General features: G+C 48.5%; 1 protein-coding gene across 3 annotated transcripts; it reads left to right on the top strand.

Annotated features, from left to right (window-relative positions):
* Positions 1-45: 45 nt before the first annotated feature.
* On the top strand, positions 46-13054 carry ENY2 (ENY2 transcription and export complex 2 subunit). Of its 3 annotated transcripts, none has more exons than XM_075920214.2 (5): positions 46-176; positions 6097-6192; positions 8710-8780; positions 9637-9711; positions 12808-13054. In XM_075920214.2, exons 2-5 carry the CDS (start codon positions 6125-6127, stop codon positions 12882-12884), a joined length of 291 nt encoding a protein of 96 aa, XP_075776329.1. In that variant the 5' UTR covers positions 46-176; positions 6097-6124; the 3' UTR covers positions 12885-13054. The 3 variants fall into 3 exon arrangements, with proteins under 3 accessions (XP_075776329.1, XP_075776330.1, XP_089632306.1); XM_075920215.2 differs by having other exon boundaries at positions 48-176; positions 6116-6192; XM_089776180.1 differs by lacking the exon at positions 12808-13054 and adding an exon at positions 9988-12801 and having other exon boundaries at positions 48-176; positions 6116-6192.
* Positions 13055-19504: the final 6450 nt, after the last annotated feature.

The raw sequence follows: 19504 nt of genomic DNA, 5'->3' as shown, positions 1-19504 counted from the left end.
TCGTGAAGCATGCTGGGCGTTGTAGTTTTTAAACCGAGCGAGGGAAAGCGCGTCGTGCACTCCATTTCCCAGAGTTCCCTGCGCGAAGAGGCGGGCAGGAGCTTGGCCGTGCTGGATTCTCCCTGGGAGACTGCGTCGCTTTCTCCTCCTACAGAGCTGAGCGCGCCGCCGCGGGGGTGAGTCCGGGGGTCCGGAGTTGCTCTCTCCAGGAGGGGTCAGGGGCGGACGGGGAGCCGCGGGACTCGGCTTGAAATCCCCGCCCCCATTCCCGGCTCTGGGCCCAGGCCCGAGCTCCCCCGTGGTGTGGCCCCATGCTGCCCTGGCGGGCCGGGCGCTCCTCAGGCCGGTCTCCCAGGCCGGGGAAGGGGGCGTGGTCACTAGGCTGGCGGAGCGGGGCTGGTTATTGCCCGGTGGGGGGGGCTGAGAGCAGGCCGGGGTGGGCTCGCTGGCTGAGGAGTTCCATGCGGGCGGGCGGGCTGCGGTGGAATTGCGCCCTTGCTCCGGCAGAGGCTCGACGGGTTGCGGGGGCCTCTGGTTAAAAACGTTTCCTGAAATGCAGCGCCTGCGACGTTATCGTATCAGCCCCGCTTTGCCGGGCTGTGGCTCCATTACACGGGGAGGAGAGAGGCAGCCGCTCGGTGTGACTGACGCAAGCGTGGCCGGATTTGTTTGCCCCCCAGTCTCTTATCTGACCCTGGACTTGCACCACTCTGTAGTTCAGGGCAGTGAGCAGCCGTTCCTCAATCAAGTCTGGGCTGAAGTACCAGATCTCCAGGTTAGGTGATAGATGTGAAGTGGCTCGAGTCAGTTGTGTTGATCCTTTTATCAACATTAAACTACTAAATTAACACAGGCAGCAAAAACTTCTACATAGCTTCATCAAAATATCTGGCATAATCTAATTACAGCCATGAATTTAAGAACTGTAGGGAGACAAGGTGGATGAGATAGTATCTTTTACGTTAGAACCACAGTTATGGACTGACGTGTCAGGCAGCAACAGATTACCGCCCCCCCCCCAAAAAAAAAAAAGGAAATGCAGTACAGTGTTAAATCAGGTGTGGGGAACCTTTTTTAGGTCGGGGCCAATGACCCACAGAAAAATCAGTTTTCTGTTGGGGGGGATACCCAAGTGAGAAGTGTGTGGGGGGGAACCTTCACTGTGGCCCCCAACTGAGGAGAAGACACTCCCCACATTCCATTCACACACCAGAGCCTGGTGGGGGCCTAGCCTAGTAGATTTTGTGGAGTACCAGTGGGGGCTGGAGTACCAGTATGGGTTCCCCAATGCTGGGCGGGGGTGGGGGAATGATCCTCAGGGGCTGGATCTAGGCACGCTGAGGGCTGCATCCAGCCCTGAGGTTCCCCACCCCTGGTGTTAAACTACTAAAACAGGCAGTTTTAAAAACTGAAAATGTAAGAGTACTTTTTCTGTTCTTGTTTGATTTAAATTAAGATGGCTAAAAGCAGCATTTGTCTTCTGAATAGTGACGTTTCAAAGCTGTGTTAAGTCAATGTTCAGTTGTAAACTTTCGAAAGAACAAATATAATGTTCAAAATTACAAATAGCTCTATTCCTGAGGTGTTCATAACTCTGAGATTGTACTTGTACTAGGCCGTCTTCTGTTGGTGATGGAGACAAGCTTTTCATAGAATCATAGAACCATAGAGCTGGAAGAGACCTTAGAAGGCCATCAAGTACAGCCCCCTGCCCAAGTCAGGACCAATCCCAATTACATCAACCCAGCCGAGACTTAAAAAACTCTAGGGCTATGTCTACGCTCGTGGCTTTGGCTTCTTGCGCAAGTACGGCCGTTGTTGCGCAAGAATCTGCAGAGCGTCCACACTGCCCGCCCGCTCTTGAGCAAGGAAATTTACAGTATGGCATGGTAAGAGAGGGCTCCTTGCACAAGAGTTATGCTCTTTTTTATCAGGTGTAAGCCCTCTTGCGCAGGAGCTCTTGCACAAGAGGGCAGTGTGGACGCTTGGCAGGGATTTCTTGCGCAAGAAATCCCTATGGCTAAAATGGCCATCAGAGCTTTCTTGCGCAAGAGAGCGTCCACACTGCCATGGGAGCTCTTGCGCAAAAGCACAGCACGCACGTGGAAGTGTGGATGATGTTCTTGCACAAGAACCCGCCAGTGTACACATAGCCAAAGAATGGAGACTCCACTATTTCCCTAGGTAACCTATTCCAGTGCTTCGCCACCCTCCTAGTGAAATAGTTTTTCCTAATATCCAACTTGGACCTCTCCCACTGCAACTTCAGACCATTGTTCCTTGTTCTGCCATCCATCACTACTGTGAACATCCTTTCTCCAGCCTCTTTGGAACCTCCCTTCAGGAAGTTGAAGGATGCTATCAAATCCTCCCTCACTCTTCTCTTCTGCAGACTAAATAGACCCAACTCCCTCAACCTCTCCTCATAGGTCATATGCTCCAGCCACCTAATCATTTTGGTTGCCCTCCACTGGAACCTCCAGTGCATCCACATCCTTTCTGCAATTGGGGGCCCAGAACTGGATACTCCAGATGTGATACAATACTCCAGACGTGACCTCACCAGAGCCAAGTAAAGAGGAATAATCACATCTCTGGATCGACTGGCAATGCTCCTCTTAATGCAATCTACTATGCCATTAGCCTTCTTGGCTATAAGGGTACACTGTTGATTCATGTCCAGCTTCTCATCCTCTGTAATCCCCAGGTCCTTTTCTACAGAACTGCGACTTAGCCAGTTGATCCCCAGCTTGTAACAGTGCTGGAATTCTTCCGTCCCAAGTGCAGGACTCTACACTTGTCCTTGTTGAACCTCATCAGATTTCTTGTGGCCCAATCCTCCAATTTGTCTAAGTCACTCTGGACTCTATCTCTGTCCTCAAGTGTATCTACCTCTCCCCCTAGCTTAGTGTAATCCTCAAACTTGCCTAGGGTGCAATCCATCCCCTCATCCAGGTTATTAATAAAGATGTTGAACAAAACTGGTCCCAGAACCGAACCTTAGGGCACTCCACTAGAAACTGACCGCCATCCTGACATCGAGCCATTGATCACTACCCGCTGGGCCCAACCTTCCAGCCAGCTTTCTATCCATCTTACTGTCCATTTAGCCAATCCACATTCTCTTAACTTGCTGGCAAGAATATTGTGGGAGAGCGTATCAAAAGCCTTGCTAAAGTCAAGGTATATCACATCCACTGACTTCCCCATCTCCCCAGAGCCAGTTATCTCATCATAGAAGCCATTCTGGTTGGTCAGGCACAACTTGCCCTTCATGAATCCACACTGACCATTTTTGATCACCTTCCCCTCTTCCAAGTGCCTCAAAATGGATTCCTTGAGGATCCCCTCCATGATTTTTCCAGGGACTTTTGAGCTTACTTTGAGCTTTTCTGGTCTGCCAACAGAGGGATGTACTCTAGATGTGCCTTAGGAGAATGCTCCTTCTGTGGCCACACTTTTAGTTCAAAACGCTGGTGTGGCTGCACTTTGAAAAGTGTAGACACAGCCTAAGTTCAGTAGATTTTTCTCACCAACAGAAGTAGATCCAACAAAAGATAGTATCTTGCCCACCCATAGACTAAAATATCTTGAGACTAACATGGCTACAATACTACTGCACACAACTTTAAGAGCTGTGAGTTTTTCTCTTTTTACCAGTTTTCTGAAATGAAGATGAAAGTGCAGAAAACACTAGTTATTCAGGAAGCAAAGATTATTGTATACAGTTTGACTGAGTCATCAGCAGTGAATACAGTAAACTTCCGATAATACGGCACCTTTAGGACCCAGAGGGTGCCGGATTATTAGTTTTGCCGGACTATCGGAAGGGGGGACTATAAGGGTTCTGGGGTGGGGGGAATGCCACCTCAAACCCCTCATAGCCCCCCCTTCCAATAGTCTGGCTCTGCCCCAGGCGTCCCTGATTCAGCCGCTGCTGGTCAGTTTCAGCAGCAGCTGAATTGGGGACGCCTGGGGCAGAGCAGCTGGGGTGCTGCTGGGTTGGTCCCGCAGCGCCACTCCTCGGCGCTACTGGACCAACCCGGCAGCACCCCAGCTTCTCTGCCCCAGGTGTCCCCAAGTCAGCCGCTGCTGATACTGATCAGCGGCTGACTCCAGGAAGCCTGAGGCAGAGCTGCTCTGCCCTGGGCTTCCTGGAGTCAGCTGCTGGTCCGTTTCAACAGCGGCTGGTAGCGCCAACCCGTGGCGCTGCGAGACCAACCAGGCAGCACCCCAGCTGCTCTGTCCCAGGTGTACCCAAGTCAGCCGCCGCTGAAACTGATCGGGGCTGATTCCAGGAAGCCTGGGGCAGAGCAGCTCTGCCTCGGGCTTCCTGGAGTCAGCCGCTGGTCAGTTTTAGCAGCAGCTGAATCGGGGAAGCTGGGGGCATAGCAGCTCCAATGGTCCGGCTGCCTGGAGCACTTCCGGGTTCCTGATGGTGCCAGACCATCAGGAGTGCCGGACCAACAGATCCCAGACCATCAGAGTTTTACTGTACAGGCAGTCCCTGGGTTACGTACAAGATAGGGACTATAGGTTTGTTCTTAAGTTGAATTTGTATGTAAGTCGGAACTGGCTCCAGATTCAGCTGCTGCTGAAACTGATCAGCGGCTGACTACAGGAAGCCCTAGGCAGAGTTGCTCTGCCCCCGGATTCCTGGAATCAGCCGCTGATCAGTTTCAACAGCGGCTGAATCTGGACTCCTGGGACAGAACAGCTGGGGCGCTGCCGGATAGGTCCCCGTAGGACCAACCCGGCAGCACCCCAGCTGCTCTACCCCAGGCGTCCTGCAACAAAAGCCTGGTCTGCTGGAGGGGGGAGGGCGCACTACCTGCGTTCCCTCCCCCCCCCCCCCCCCAGCAGACCAGGGAGACCCGAGCAAAGCCGCGGAGGCGCAGAGGTCCTGCTGCCTCTGCGGCTTTGCTCCTGTCTCCCTGCTGTGCTGGGGAGTCCCCCCAGCACAGCAGAGAGGCCCGAGCAAAGCCGCACAGGCGGCGGGACCCCGCTGCCCGTGCGGCTTTGCTCCTTTGCCCCGGAGCAAAGCCGCACAGGCGGCGGGGTTCCCCGCCTCTGCGGCTTTGCTCCTGTCTCACTGCTGTGCTGGGGGGGACTCTCTCCCTGGAGACAGGAGCAAAGCCACAGAGGCGGGGGACCCCGCCGCCTGTGCAGCTTTGTTCCGGGGCAAAGGAGCAAAGCCGCACGGGCAGCGGGGTCCCGCCGCCTGTGCGGCTTTGCTCGGGCCTCCCTGCTGTGCTGGGGAGTCCCCCCCAGCACACTAGGGAGACCCGGAGCAGCTTTTCTCGCCCCGGAGGACGCGGTGGTGGGACTGGTGTGCTCTGGGCGGTCCTGCCACCCGCGAGCTCCGGGGCGAGAAAAGCCCCGTTCGTAAGTGCGGATCCGACGTAAGTCGGGGACTGCCTGTAGTAGTTTCTGAATTTGTGAGGACAATTAGGTTCACTAATGTAATCACCTTGCCACGTTCTTCTAATTAGTGTTTCTGATATAAACAGTGTATGATGGATTACTTGTGACTGTCTTAGTAAGTTGAGTTAGTGTCTGTCTTCTAATTGTGTAAATTAAACTGTCAGACCCAGAGGAGTCTCTGCACAAAATGCTGCACTATAGCACTTTAATGTAGGTGCTGCCTATCCTGACAGGAAGGGTTCTCTTATTGGTATAACTAATCCAGTTTCCTGATGTGGTTGCCAGATTGCCAGAAGAATTCTTCTATTAGTCTTGCACTGTCTACAGAGGGACTTTGGTCTGTTTAATAATTCTACTCGGGGTGAGTGGATGCTCTGACTGACCTAGTTAAACCTACCTACTTTTCTGATTTTGCCCATGAAAGCTCATGATGCCATCTACATGTTTTGTTAGTCTTTAAGGTGCGACTAGACTATTTGTTGTTTTTAAAGTTTTTCCTGTTACAGATTAATTCAGCTGCCCCTCTGAAGCTTTTAATTTTCTAATGTAGACCAGGTCTTACATTTCCATTATGCTCTCTGCAGTCTGTAATTGTTTACTAATCATTTGCAACATAAGAAAACATGTATGGAATTAAACAGTGCTGTTAAAATCTTTTTTATAATTTTATAGACTTGCTGTCGAAATCTAGGTTTGCAAAATGAACAAAGATGCACAGATGAGAGCAACTATTAACCAAAAACTAATAGAAACAGGAGAGCGAGAACGGTAAGTCCCCTCCCCCCCCCTATACAGTTTGCATGCTCATGAGGTGTCATAAAGTAACATAGCATGATTGAGTCTCTGAAAAGTGTAAAAAAAAAAAAAAAAAAAAGGGACATCCCTTCTATAATTCTAAGTGCTGTGAAGCAGTTGGGAAACTCTTGTGTATTAAACCAGTAAAGAAGAATTAATTTAAATATTCAAAAGTAAAGAAAAATAAAACTTCTCCATCAGGTTAACTAAAACAAAAAGCTGGTAAAATAATAACAGGTGGAAAAATTGGCTTATAAATCCCAAGTGAACATTTTATACACTCTTGTTAATGAAGAAAACGTTGTATGAATCTAAAATTAAATAATTAAACAACAAGTTTGCAACTTATTCTTTTTTTTTTCAGGGCAAGAGGGAGAGGTACAGTTTCCTTTTCCTGTGCTTGAATTTCTTCCTTCATGCTTCTGAATGGGAGAAGAATATTAGTTTCTCTCATTTAGAATTTTAGCTATCTATTTAACAGTAAATTGGTAGGCAGAAGAAACTGGGTAATTGCATTTCCTGGCTACAACTTACATTTTCTCAAAACTTCTTCCTCCATTGCTTTCACCTTTCATTCCATATGCACTTTTTTCCCTTTTATCAAAGTATTCTAATTTTTTAAGATCCCTTGCATCAGTGGATCTCAAATCCTTCATTTTCTTTGATTCTTTAAAAAGAGAGGTCCTTTCTTATAGACGTTATCTTTCCCATTGTTATATTTTGTGGATTACTGCCATATTATTTTTTAATTTATTCCCCTTCTAGTTGTGATTATTTATTTTGAAATACTGTTTTGAAAGAATGCACGCTTGCTGCTAGAATGCTTGAAAGGATTTTGAGGTGGTTTTACTCTTAAATCAGAATAAAACAAATGTCATCAACTTTTTTTTGGCAGAAATTGTGGAGTGAAATTGTTTCCCTATAATATTGGGGATGTGCCTGTTGCTATATGTCCTCCTCTTAGTACAACCTCCTCAAACATGCTGGTCAAAGAGGACAAGACTTCACATGTCAGGCTGTGGCTGTAATTCCTTCAGTCAAAAATGAAGGATTGCTTGAGCAAGCAGATTGGTCGAAGGCTGTGTGCGCTGCCAGCCCATGGAATAAAGCAGTGGTTCCCAATTGCTGGTCTGCGGACTAGTGCCAGTCCGTGAACCGCTGGCTGCTGGTCTACATCAGCTGTCATAGCTGAACCCAGCTATTGGCAGCAGTTCAGCTCCAGCAGCTGTGGTGGCTGGTTTTGCCTGGCAGCAGTTCTGGGACTCAGGTGGTGGCAAGAGGAGGTGGAGCAGGTGGCACCTCCCTCCATCCTGCTCCCTCTAACCTAGGTAAGATGGTGGCCCAGCCAGGACTCCATCCCCTCCCCCTCCACCTTTACCCATGGGGGCGAGAGACATGCTAGGGGAGGCAGAGGGCATGCTTCCAATGGCTGCTCCCCCTGCCCGCTTGGCAGTAACAGCCATGCTTCCTGGAGGGGGCAGCTTCACTCTGGGGAGTGCAGGGGGTGGAGTGGAGTCAAAGGGATGTTGGGTGAGAGTGTAGTGGAGTCATGGAGGAAGAGTGTGTTGGCATGGGCTGTACAGGTCAGAGGTTAAAGGGTCAAAGGGCATGGGGCATAGGGGTGGGAGTTCAAGGGTGTTAGGCACCGGGGAGCAAAGCGCTGGGTTTGCTAGATGCACAGGTAACATTTTATTTGCATATTCATTATTTGCATAATCAGGGCTCGACAAACTATGTAATCTACTTGCCTGTGGCGAGTAGATTACAACCTGGAAGAGCCGGGTTCGGGGACAGCGGTGCTGATGAGCAGGGCTTGCAAATAAAGATGTTACCACTCTGCCAAAAGTTTGTGAATGGATTTGCTGGTCCATGGCATAAAAAAGGTTGGGAACCACTGGAATAAAGAACTGAAATCTCTGTTACTAAGCCACTATACTAACTTACTAAATTTTTTTTTTTTTTTTTGTAATTGGTTTCTCCTTTGCCTCTTAATTATTAGCCCTCTGCTTTCCCATATCCAGTGTACCCCCTCACAGTAAAGGAGGGTTGCTCCTGTGCTCCTTCGCTAATAGCTGAAGGAATAGAATAGAGTGGAACCGTCTTGAATCTTTGTCAGTTTTGCTCTTAATTATACTAAGAGGAGGTTATATGGTGCCAGGCATATTCTGCCTTTCCCAGACTTCTCTGATAATAAAAATAAGATAGGTTTTTAAACCGCCAGCGAAAACATAGTTTGGATAATTCAAATTCAGAGTTATAGGTGTTTCGTTGAAATCACATCATTTACGCTGAAAGTCGCTTCTCCTGTCCATCTTGGATCCCTTTGATTATAGTAGCTTATTTTATTTCCAGCATGAAGTAGCGTGCAGTTATGCACACAAAGGCTTACTGAGATGTATTTTTTATAACCTGCTTTGAAGTGAAATATTTTTTCTTTGATGTTAAAACCACTTTTTTCTTCTAGTAAGTTTCATCTTGTCATTGTTACAGCCTTAAAGAGCTGCTGAGAGCAAAATTAATTGAATGTGGCTGGAAGGATCAGTTAAAGGCACACTGCAAAGGTAATTAAGGTTAACTATACTCAGTACCTTAAATTATTGCCTAAGGCCGGGTCTGCATTAGACCTGAAAGGTCAGCTTAAAGTGGGGGGACCACAAGCCTAGGAGCAGGATGTGGTCCCTGGTTTGCCTGGATCTGGCCCCGGCCCCCAAGGCTCAGGGACGCTCCCCACCACCGCCATTGGGGAGCTTGCACTGGTGCACCAGCCCCCTACTTTCCCACTGCTGGGCTGGCGCACACAAAATCTACTAGGCTGGGCACCCCTTAGGCTCTGCTGTGCAAGGGAAATGTGGGCAGTGTCTTTCTCCTTCTCAATCAAGTGCCACATCAGTGAGGGGTTTTTTTGGAGGGGAAGGTTGCTTCTCACTTGTGTACAGCCCCCGACTGTACACTGATTGCTTTTTATGTTCCTGAGCAATTGACAATATAGTATTAGTGTGTTTTTCTTTAATTACCTTCAAATCTTTACACTTGTGCTCTATGCTTCTGGTTAAAGTTACATATAATATTTAACTAAAATTAGTCATGTTCTGGCTGCAATTCAAAGATTTGTAAATAATTGCTGCAATGCCAGCTGCCCAGAGAATGGCGGCTGTTAGCATATGCAGGATAGATATGTCAAATGGTGGTTACGTGAACTTATTGGTCGGCGCACTTGTCTTTTCATATTCTTATATCATACCCACCGATACTGTAATCTGAACATCGTAATATGAACTAAACTAAATCCAAAGTAGGCATATGTATGATTAATAGTACGACATATATATGCAGGTTTTGTATATTAATCTTTTAATAGACCTGTTTGAATCCATTCATTAGAAAAAGTATTGAAGTGGCTTTCTTGATCTTCCCTAGATGTAATCAAAGAAAAAGGGTTAGAGCATGTTACTGTTGATGACTTGGTGGCAGAAATCACTCCCAAAGGAAGAGGTAAGAAAAGTAATGTCACTTAAAGCAAAAAAACTATTAATGCCACATTACATTTATGCATGGAAATACTCTCCAAACATTGTCTAAGCACCAATAACTTCCCACATTATTGGTGGAAGCAAATATGTAATGATCTAAACCCGTGGTCACAGTTGATTGCGAGGCCTTGACCAGTCGATCGCGAGGCATCTGTGGGCCTCCCCATTCTCCCCTCACCCCCGAGAAGCCCCACTACCTACCTCCAGCGAAAATGGAGATAGTGCCGGCTTCCCGCAGGTGGATGGAAGTCCTGCAGCTTAGCGCCACTTCCGGGGGTTCCAGAAGTGTGCTGGCTGCTCTGCCGGGCGTGCTGCGGGAGGGGGCGTCAGCCCCGGAGAAAGAGCACAGCGACTTCCCTGCACCGGCGCATGAGGGGTGAGTCAGCCCCCAGGCAGGCGCGTGCAGGGGTTTCATCCCCAGGGCAGGTATGTGCGGGGTTTCCCTTCAGCCCCGGAGAAAGAGCACAGCAACTTCCCTGCACCGGCGCATGAGGGGTGAGTCAGCCCCCAGGCAGGCGCGTGCAGGGGTTTCATCCCCAGGGCAGGTATGTGCGGGGTTTCCCTGCAGGGCGGGGGGGAGGAAGAGCGGGGGCAATGTTTCCACGCCGGGGCAGGCACGTGCAGAGTTTCCCTGTGCCGGCGGGGGTGGGAGTCGGGCCTGGAGGACGCATGCGCTGGCTTCCCTCCGGGGAGGGGTGGGGGAGAATCCTGGGAGGAGGCAGATGCAGGGGACTCTCTGCCTCCACTAGTACCCTCTCCCCAGTTCTCTCTCCCCAGCCACAGAACTCTGTCCCCACTCCCCTGTCCCCAACTACAGAACTTTGTCCCAATTCCCGTCCCCACTTCCAGAACTCTGTTCCCACTCCCTTGTCCCGAGCCACAGAACTCTGTCCCCACTGGCACCCTGTCCCCTGTTGCAGAACCCTGTCCTCTGCCTTCCCAGCACCCTGTTCTCTCTCCCCTGCCCCCAGCGGCAGAACTCTGTCCCCATTGGCACCCTGTCCCCTGCCAAAGCACCCACTAGCACCCTTCCCCAGTACTATGTCCCCTGTTCCCACCAACACATTTGGGGCCACGTTAGTGGAGCGTTGGAGGAGGGTTTTTTTTTTTTTAATTTCACTTGTGTGGCCCCAACTGATTTTTCTTGGGTCAGTGACCCCTGACTCAAAACAGGTTCCCTGACCTTCTCAGAAATAAAAACAATGCAGAAACTTTTTGTTTGACATAGTATTTTATTTAAAAATGAAGCCTGGCCAACAAGCCCCAAATTGGGGCCAAGTCCCCATCTGGCCACAGCATCCTAACACTCCTGCACTCCCCTTTCCCCCAGGCCCTACATCTGAGCCTATCATACACTGGAACCCCCTTCCCTGAGATCTTGGCTTGTTCTGTCATTTAAAAAGTGATCTTGGGTGTAAAAAGGTTGGAGACCACTGCCCTAGAGCATGAATCACTGCACTGCAGGGAAACCCGATTTACCAGACTGCCCTTGGGCTGGGCTGTACTGTACCCATGCTGCTCCTACACCTAATAGCATCTGGACTGTCTCACAGCCCAGTCAGTGCAGGGCTTTTTACCAGCCATGGGCACCATATTAAGCAGCATATACACACAGACAGGTACAAGCAGCAGAACCACTAATTTGAGGTTTTGGGTGTAAAAAGGTTGGAGACTACTAGCCTAAACAGTAATCACAAATGGACTACATACGTAATTCACGTTGCTATGAAAGTCTTCTCACTTCTGTGCTGACTCCTGTATGTTTAAAAAACCTTTTATACCTCCAGCTGGGTTACTGGCCTCATTGCCCCTAGCTTCAGCTGGGCACTGACTCCTGCTCCAGCCTGGATACCAAAGACCCCAGCCTGATCTGCTGCTGGTCATTGGGCCTCCTGCCTGTAGGTTCTTGGGGCTTTCTGTTGCAGGAACATCTGTGGTCCTGCCGGACCAGACATTGTAGATTTTTGGGAGGTGGAACCTATATAAAACTTTCACTTAAGACACAAAGATATGCTTAACAATTAAATGTCTCCAGTGGTCTCATTGATGTTGATAGGGTTGTGTGTGTGTAGTGTATGGGAAAGATGTGTTCATACCTCTGTTTTTGCTGAAAATCTCTGCAAGGCTGGGTTAGTAAGGCATTGGCATATCAGGGATGGGGGAGGAGGCAGCAGCAAAAGACACAATTTGCACCTTATAGAGAAAAGTGATTTGTGTTTGGCCTCCTTTTTGCAGTACTTTCAGTTTTCCCACAGTCAGGCATGCCATCTGGAAAACCGTTAGTGTTAAAGATGGTAAAGCTGTTTTAAAATAAAAAAGCCTATTTAGTGTAGTCAGCAATGAACTTCCGAATTCCTGTTCCTGGATGCTATTCACCATGATAGAATTCCCCTAGCTCATCGATTCTCAAACTGAGGGACAGGAGGATCCCAGAGTAGGTCACAACCATGTTTTAATGGGGTTGCCAGGACTAGCATTAGCCTTGCCGGGGCCCAGGGTTGAAAACTGAGGTCTTCAGTCCTGTGTGGGTAGGCTCAGGTCACAAGCACCCCTGCCAGGGCTGAAGCTCTTGGGCATCAGCTTTGGCCAGATGACCCACTTGGGGCAGTACGGCTTAGGCTGTGTGCCCCCATCTCCCTCTCTTGGTGAGCTCAGGCTTCAGAACTTCCTGGTGGCATCTTGTAGTAATTTTTGTTATCAAAAGGGGTCATAGTGCAGTGAAGTCTGAAAACTACTCTCCTAGCTCTGCGGGTGGAGAACAAAATTTATGGTGTAGAAAATTAGTCAGATCCTTCACTGCTGGTAGCATCCCCCCTACTGCTGAATATAAGTCCTTCTTTCTTCTTCCTTGGACTGCTCTTCAACTTCAGCAGGAGACTGCCTCATTGGCTATGGCTCCAAGTTTATCATCTGTGTTAGCTGAATTGGCTTGGTGGTAGTCGAGGAAATTCTATCATGCATCAACAGAATTGTAGGGGCAACTTACAATATACTGTACTGCATATATCTTTGATCTTTTTTCCCATATTTCTTACCTATTTTTTTATTTGTATTACAGCCTTGGTACCAGACAGTGTAAAGAAAGAACTCTTACAAAGAATAAGAACCTTTCTTGCCCAACATGCCAGTCTTTAAAATTGACATTAATTCTTAGTACAATATTTTTGTTTCAATCTTATGTAAGTCATACAGAAATTGGAATACATTTTTCATGTTTTAAAGTTCATTTTTTTGTATTAGTTAATGTTTCATTGCACAGCATTAATTTCTTAAGCTTGCTGTTTTAATAAAAAATTGTGGATATATATGTTTTGAAGGCTCTTATCTTCTGTTATATTGAGTGCTTTTTAAGTAGTGACTTATTAATTTACAAGCATATTTTACTACTTTGCACGAGGTCAGTACATTGAAGCCATACTTTTTTTTTAATATATCAACTTGGCAAGTACAAACACAGCAACTCTTCCAAAAATTGTCTAAATATAAAAAATGCAGATATGAAAAAATTAAATACTTGGAGACTAGAACACAGGGTTCTATAAGGTTGCTAGTTGTCCATTATTGGACTGGACAGTCCGGTATTTGGGCTTTTTTTTCCTTGACAAATCTGTAATCACATTTTTTCTGGTACTTTTTTAAACCATCTGGCAACCATAGTGTTCTATTGTATAAATCCTGTTCAGTTTAGTATGATCAGTAGTTGGATAGCACCAAGGAAAGTAAGAACTCTGTGCAAAATTATGTTGGTGACATTCTTCCCACAAAGTAATTTAACCACCATCCCCTTATGGTACTAGAAAGTTATAAAAGGCACTTTCTTCTGAGGTTTTCAGGTAAATAATTTATAGGATTTCTGAATAATGGTTGAACATGTCTCCACATTCTAATCCCACCAAAAGATGCATTAACTTCTTTAATTAAAAAGAAACGCTGCAAGTGCTGCATAACAACTGCAGTGTTCCACCCTTATATCATTCCCGTGGTGTATGAATTCCAATGTATGAATTCCAAGTATACTTTGATATCCTGTGTGTGTGGGTGGGTGGATAGAGAGTGCATCTATTTGTCTGCAAGTCCGTTTGTTCAAGAAGTCCTCCAAGAAGTGACCTAGGGCCACCAAATTTGGTATGCAGCTTCCGCTTCTAACTTAAAGCAAGAGAGTAGTTTGGTTGTGCCAAGAGAACCAGAAGCCCTGGGAAAAGGACTGTGTTCCATAACACGCTGCTTTCAGAGGGATGTGATCTGAGTGTCCACTGGTGGCAGCGAGCCCGTAGAGGCAAGGTATACTGCAGTGTCCACTGGGGGGGGCAGCAATACTACCAAGGGAGTGGCCAGTAGGGCTAAGGCTTCGCCATCTTGCCTGCCAGCACACTGAGTAAGTAGACTTCCTGCCCTAAACCCTTTTTCCTTCTGGACAAAGCTTGTTTGGTGGGGCAAATTAAGCACCTGTGAATGACAAAAGCTTTGTTGCTCAATTGCCAGTGTAGACAAAGCCATAATACATTGTAAAAGCTTCAGAGGGGTAGCTGAGTTAGTCTGTAACAGGAAAAACTTAAACAATGAATAGTCTAGTACAGTGTTTCTTAAACTGTGTTCTGGGGCACATTGGTGTGCCGTTGAGAACTACAGAATTCAAAATGGCCGCCCTTAAAGGGATGACTTTTTCCCCCCTCAATAACTTTCCCCCCGACCCCTCTTTTTTTTTTTCCCCCCTCAACAAAAAATCCTTGGTGTTCCTCATACAAAAATTGTTTGCTGTTCCTCGGTCTTAAAAAGTTTAAGAAACACTGGTCTAGTAGCACCTTAAAGACCAACACAACACCTACCACTTCCCCAAAAGCTTGTCCTGTTCACTCCATCTGCTCTCTCTCCCTCACATACTTTCAGTGGGCTAGAGCAGGGGGCTGGTTCTAAGAGTGGGTTCAGTTAGGGCAAGGAGTTGGGGTGCAGGAGGAGGTATTTCTGCTAGCTTTGGGAGAGAGCTCAAAGCTAGGGTTTGGGGTGCAGGAGGTGGTATAGAGTGCTGTCTATGGGAAAGGCCTTGGGGTTGGCATGTGTACTCCCACTGGGTGGCACTAACTACTGGTAGCTAAGAGTTGGGAGCACAGCAAGGCAAAGGCGGGTTCCTAGCCTGCCCCGGCACTGTGTTGCTCCTGAAAGGGGGAAGTGTGCCCCTCTAGCCCCAGGGGTGGAAGGTGAGGGGGACACGTCTTCTGTGTGCAGCCTCTTTCTGCTGGCACTACTTCCTCAACTCCCATTGGTCACAGTTCCCCTTTCCTGGCCAATAGGAGCCGCAAGGAGCGGTGTTTACTGGAAGTAGCAATATGTTGAGACTCCTGTCCCCCAGCCCATCTTCTCCCACATGTGCAGGGCCATGGGGCCACATTGGCTACTTCCAGGAATGGGCCAGAGGTGAGGGGCTGAAGCAGGCATGGGAGCCTGCCAATGGACTGGAAGTCTACCCAGGATTGACTGACTGACTTGCCCCTTCTGCTTGGCCCCACCCCTTCCCTGCCCCCTGGGAGGTAGGGCAGCATGCTATGTGCATGATCCCCTTTTCCAACCATGGGGTGGGCTGGGGTGGGAGTGGGCACACACTTTCTACCTCCTTCCTACCCCCAGTGGAAGCTCCCCAGCCTCTCAAGCACTGAAGAAGGGAGGAGGCAGCCTAGCCTCTCCAGAGTGCCAGGGGAGGAGGGCGCACCACATAGCCAGGCCTGGCCTCCCCAGCTCCAGAGCACCGGGAGTGTGGTGCTGGGGGCAGCATCACTAAGCACCCAGAACACCTATAGCAGGCATTCTGGGGGCAGTGTGAGAGCAGGGCTATGCTTGACTGTTTGGGAAGGCACAGCCTTCCCCCACCTTACACACCTGACACCCATGAACATTTGTATCTATGAATTTGTTTGAATTTGTCTTGTTTTAACATACAGCTATTGATTCTTGTTAGCCTAGCAGAGAAAGACATGGAGCCCCTTAGTACCTGGTATTTTCTTCATTTGAAGGTACTTATACATGCTAATTAAATCACCCCTTAATCTCTGGGGTAAACTAGATAGGCAGAGCTCTTTAAACCTCTCATGTAAAACATGTTCTGTGGCCTTCAAAGAATTTTTGTGGCTCTTCTCTGCAAGTTTTCAACATCTTTAAAAGTGTAGACAATATCTATCTCACCAATGCTATACATAGGTAAAATCACTTTGCTACCCTTATACACTGCTCCTCTGTTTATACATTTGTGATTAGCGGCTATATAAGTGGCAGTCCTGCCTAGGAGTCTCAGCTCAAGAATGGTAGTCCCCCTTAGTAGCCTCAAGTAGGGAAGGGCAGGGAAATCCAGGCCCTCCCACTTCACCAGATTCTGACCAGAACTGGCCTTACCATGAGGCCAACTGAGGTGGCCGCCTCAGGTGCCAGACTGGGGGTGGGGTGGGGAGAGCGCCATTAGGAACCAGAGTGTAGAAAATTGTCTCTTGCTGGTGCATATGTATTCTTTCTGCTCTAGATGCACAGAGATGGTGGAGTGCCATAAGAGGAGTAGAACAGGAAGAAGGCAGAATTGAGATGTTTCAAAGTTTTGGCCTAAGGGAGAAGGAATGGGGGCATCATTTGAGCCCCCCACCTCAGGTGCCAAAATGTTGTGGGCTGGCCCTGGTTCTGTCTCAAGTTGCTTTGTGATCAGTTTGGCTGCTCACCCCTCTACCTATGGCATCAGCCCTCAGTCAGCATCCCTGGATTTCTTCTTTCCTCTCTTTACCTCATCTGGTTGCACTCATCTCAAGGGGACGTCTCCATCTGAGGTTCCAGTCCTCATCCCAATCTCTGGGTGTTGTAGCTTCCTCAGTCATTGGCTCAATGCAGAATCTGTTCTGGTCTTCCCCTAGAACTCCCAGAGCATGTGTTCCTCCCTGGCTTGCCAGCTCCAAATTGAGCTGCCACTCTGGCTCTTAAACCTTACCTCCAACCTGAGCATGCTTAGCAACGGAATAGGGGTGGGGCTTGTCAGGGCTGGATTAACTCTTCTGGGGGCTGGGGCTATTAGATTGTCAGGCCTGCTGTGCTCTAGGGTGGGCCCTAAAATGAGGCATTCAGAATGTGATAGAGGGCTGCAGGCTAGGTAGAGGGCTCTGGAGCATGGGAGGGACTCAGGGCAGGTGGTTGAGGTTTGGAGGTGCAGGGTCTGTGCAGGAGAGAGTGTGGGAGGGTGCCCTGAGCTGTAGGCTTGCCAGGTGTCCGGTTTTTAACCGGATAGTCCAGTATTTGAACTTTCTGTTTGGGAAACAAATTGAGAATATATAAATGTCTGGTATTTTCTTAATAAGATGTTATGTAGATTGTGATGTGTTGAAACCATCTGGCAACCCTAGTGAGTTGGGGCAGGTGGTTGGGATGCAGGGCGTGGGATGCTTACTTGGGGCAGCCAGGATTGCCAGATGGTCTCCCAAAACATACCAAACACACGGGCTAAAAATTTGTAGAGCAAGCTGGGAACAAAGGGGGAGGCAGCAGAGCCTGCTCTGCAAAACAGCCGCCTCCTACCCAAAGCAGAGAGAGGCAGAACCAGGGGCAACACAATGGCGGGGGGAGGAGCAGGGGCGACCATGGGTAGGAAGGTGAACATAGCCAGGTCTTTGGGTGTCCCAGTGGGAAGAAGCAGAAATTCCACCCCAGTCAGTTTTGGCTGATATCCCATGGAAGGTGCCTAAACACAACTACAAAGCACCTGCGGGCTTCTCTCCTGGACTACGGTGCCACAACACGCTTGAACAGCACTCAGCAGCAGCGACAGGGCTTCTCCTCCTCCCATCCATTCCCCCCTTCCCCTGCCAGGCTTCCATCCGGTGCCCAGCCGGAAAAACAGAAAATACCGGACATTGCACATGTCCGGTATTTTCTGAATTTTTTTTACCGGACAGAGGGCGCAAAAACCAGACTGTCTGGTAGAATACCAGACACCTGGCAACTCTAGGAGCAGCTCCCCTTTGTTGGCACAGGCCCTGCAGAGAGAATTAGAGGCAGGTGGTCTGCACGCTACAGCTCCCTGAAGATCCCATTAGCTGCAATTCCCAGACAATGGGAACCGCAGGGGTGGAGTCTGCAGGCAAGGGGCAGTGCAGGGACAAAACTTCCCTCAGCCCATGAGATGAAGTTCCAACCCAGCCAGGGGGGATGGCAACATGCAGGGCAAGGCCATATAACACACAGCGGGCTTCAGTGCCTGTGGGCTAGTGGGAGCCCATAAAAAGATCTGCACTTTTGGTGGCACAGAGATTTTTTTCAGGGCTCCGCTTAGCCCTTTTCTTAATCTGGCCTTGGGGCCTGCTTAGCCCAGAACTGTTCCTTGATCATCTTCAACCCAGTGAGAGGTTTATACAGCCTCTCGCAACATCTGAGGAGATTGTTCATCATTTTTGTCAGGGCATTGCTCTGGGATTTCATGTTTAAGTCCACTGTCACCCCTAAATTCTTTTCAGAGTGACTGCTTTCCGGAATAGGGTCCTCCATCCTATAGACACAGTCTCCATTTCTTGTGCCTAGGTATGTAATTAGACCTTTGGCTATATTAAAACTCACTGTGCTGAATGGACCTAGGTTAGCATGCAATTCAGACTGCTTTGTATGATAGTCCTGTTATCTTTACAAGCCACTCAAAGTTTTTCATTGACAAATAGCATTCCAAGTACTGGTCACTGTGGAACCCTCCATGAAACCTCCCAATATTCAGTAATATTTCCCATGCTGAGCTACTCTGAGATCTGGCAGTTAGCCAGTTCTTAATCCATTTAATGTGTGCTTTATAGAAAATATAACACTGTTTGTATGGGAAGTACTAATGTATACTTTAAATACGCAAATACAAGATAGACTATATAAACCTATGTGGTGAGTAACAGAGCTCCAAGCAGAAATTTGGATTAACCTACCGTAAAATCTCGAATATAATGTGCACCTGCCTTTTAAATGTCAGAATTCTTGAATAAATTAAACTCTTACCTTTAATGCACATCCCCATTATACTCGAGATTTTACGATATGCATAGGAAGGAAGGGGCTCGCGCCTGCCGCAGGGGTCCCTGGGTGCAGCCTGAAGGAGCACTGGGCAGGCAGCGAGCCAGGGCGCTGCAGCCTGGCGGTGCAGCCAGCTCCTCGCCTTGTCCGGGAGCCTGGCGGGGCTGCGGCCCCTGCGCCATGCTGCAGCAGCAGGGGCAGATGACCATTTTGTGGTTCCCAGGGCAGCCCAATTTTGCAGGGCTCCCCTTTGCCACGGCGCATGCGCGGTGGCACCATGTGCGGGGCTTCTTGAAGCGCGGGGCCCGGGGCGGCCGCCTCACTAGCCCTGCCCTATATCCGCCCCTGTGCAGCAGGAAAGTTTCTGTGCAGAGGGGAGGGGGAGTTTAAAACTTTAAAAAAATAGCTCTTATGTATAATGCGCACCCCGGCTTTGATGCTAAAAAAAACGGGAAGGGAGAAGTGCGCATTATACTTGCGATTTTACGGTATCCATTTTATTGCCACACTCAAGTACAAATTATTTATGAGGAAAGGAATTAAATCAACTTTCAGGTCTATGACTTTGTGTCCAGGGAGGTTAACGTTTTCTTCCACTGGTTTTTCTATGTTACTATTCTTCTGTCTGTTTTGTGTCCATGTATTCTGTTCCGTAGAGATAGTCGTTTGTCCAGTGTACATGGCAGAGGGGCATTGCTGGCACATATCACATTAATAGACATAATAGTGGACTCTGAATCTTCTCT

The sequence above is a fragment of the Pelodiscus sinensis genome, chromosome 2 (genome assembly GCF_052426305.1).
Source record: "Pelodiscus sinensis isolate ZL-2025 chromosome 2, ASM5242630v1, whole genome shotgun sequence".
NCBI lineage: Eukaryota > Metazoa > Chordata > Testudines > Trionychidae > Pelodiscus > Pelodiscus sinensis.
This window is presented reverse-complemented; position numbering and strand designations above follow the sequence as displayed.

What these genes read in the sequence shown, in the direction of transcription:
- ENY2 (XM_089776180.1), top strand. Translation starts at nt 6,125, where the DNA reads ATGAACAAAGATGCACAGATGAGAGCAACTATTAACCAAAAACTAATA. An exon ending in GAAACAGGAGAGCGAGAACG is followed by an intron (nt 6,193 to 8,709) that starts GTAAGTCCCCTC and finishes TCATTGTTACAG; the next exon opens with CCTTAAAGAGCTGCTGAGAG. An exon ending in AATCACTCCCAAAGGAAGAG is followed by an intron (nt 9,712 to 9,987) that starts GTAAGAAAAGTA and finishes GGCTTCCCGCAG; the next exon opens with GTGGATGGAAGTCCTGCAGC.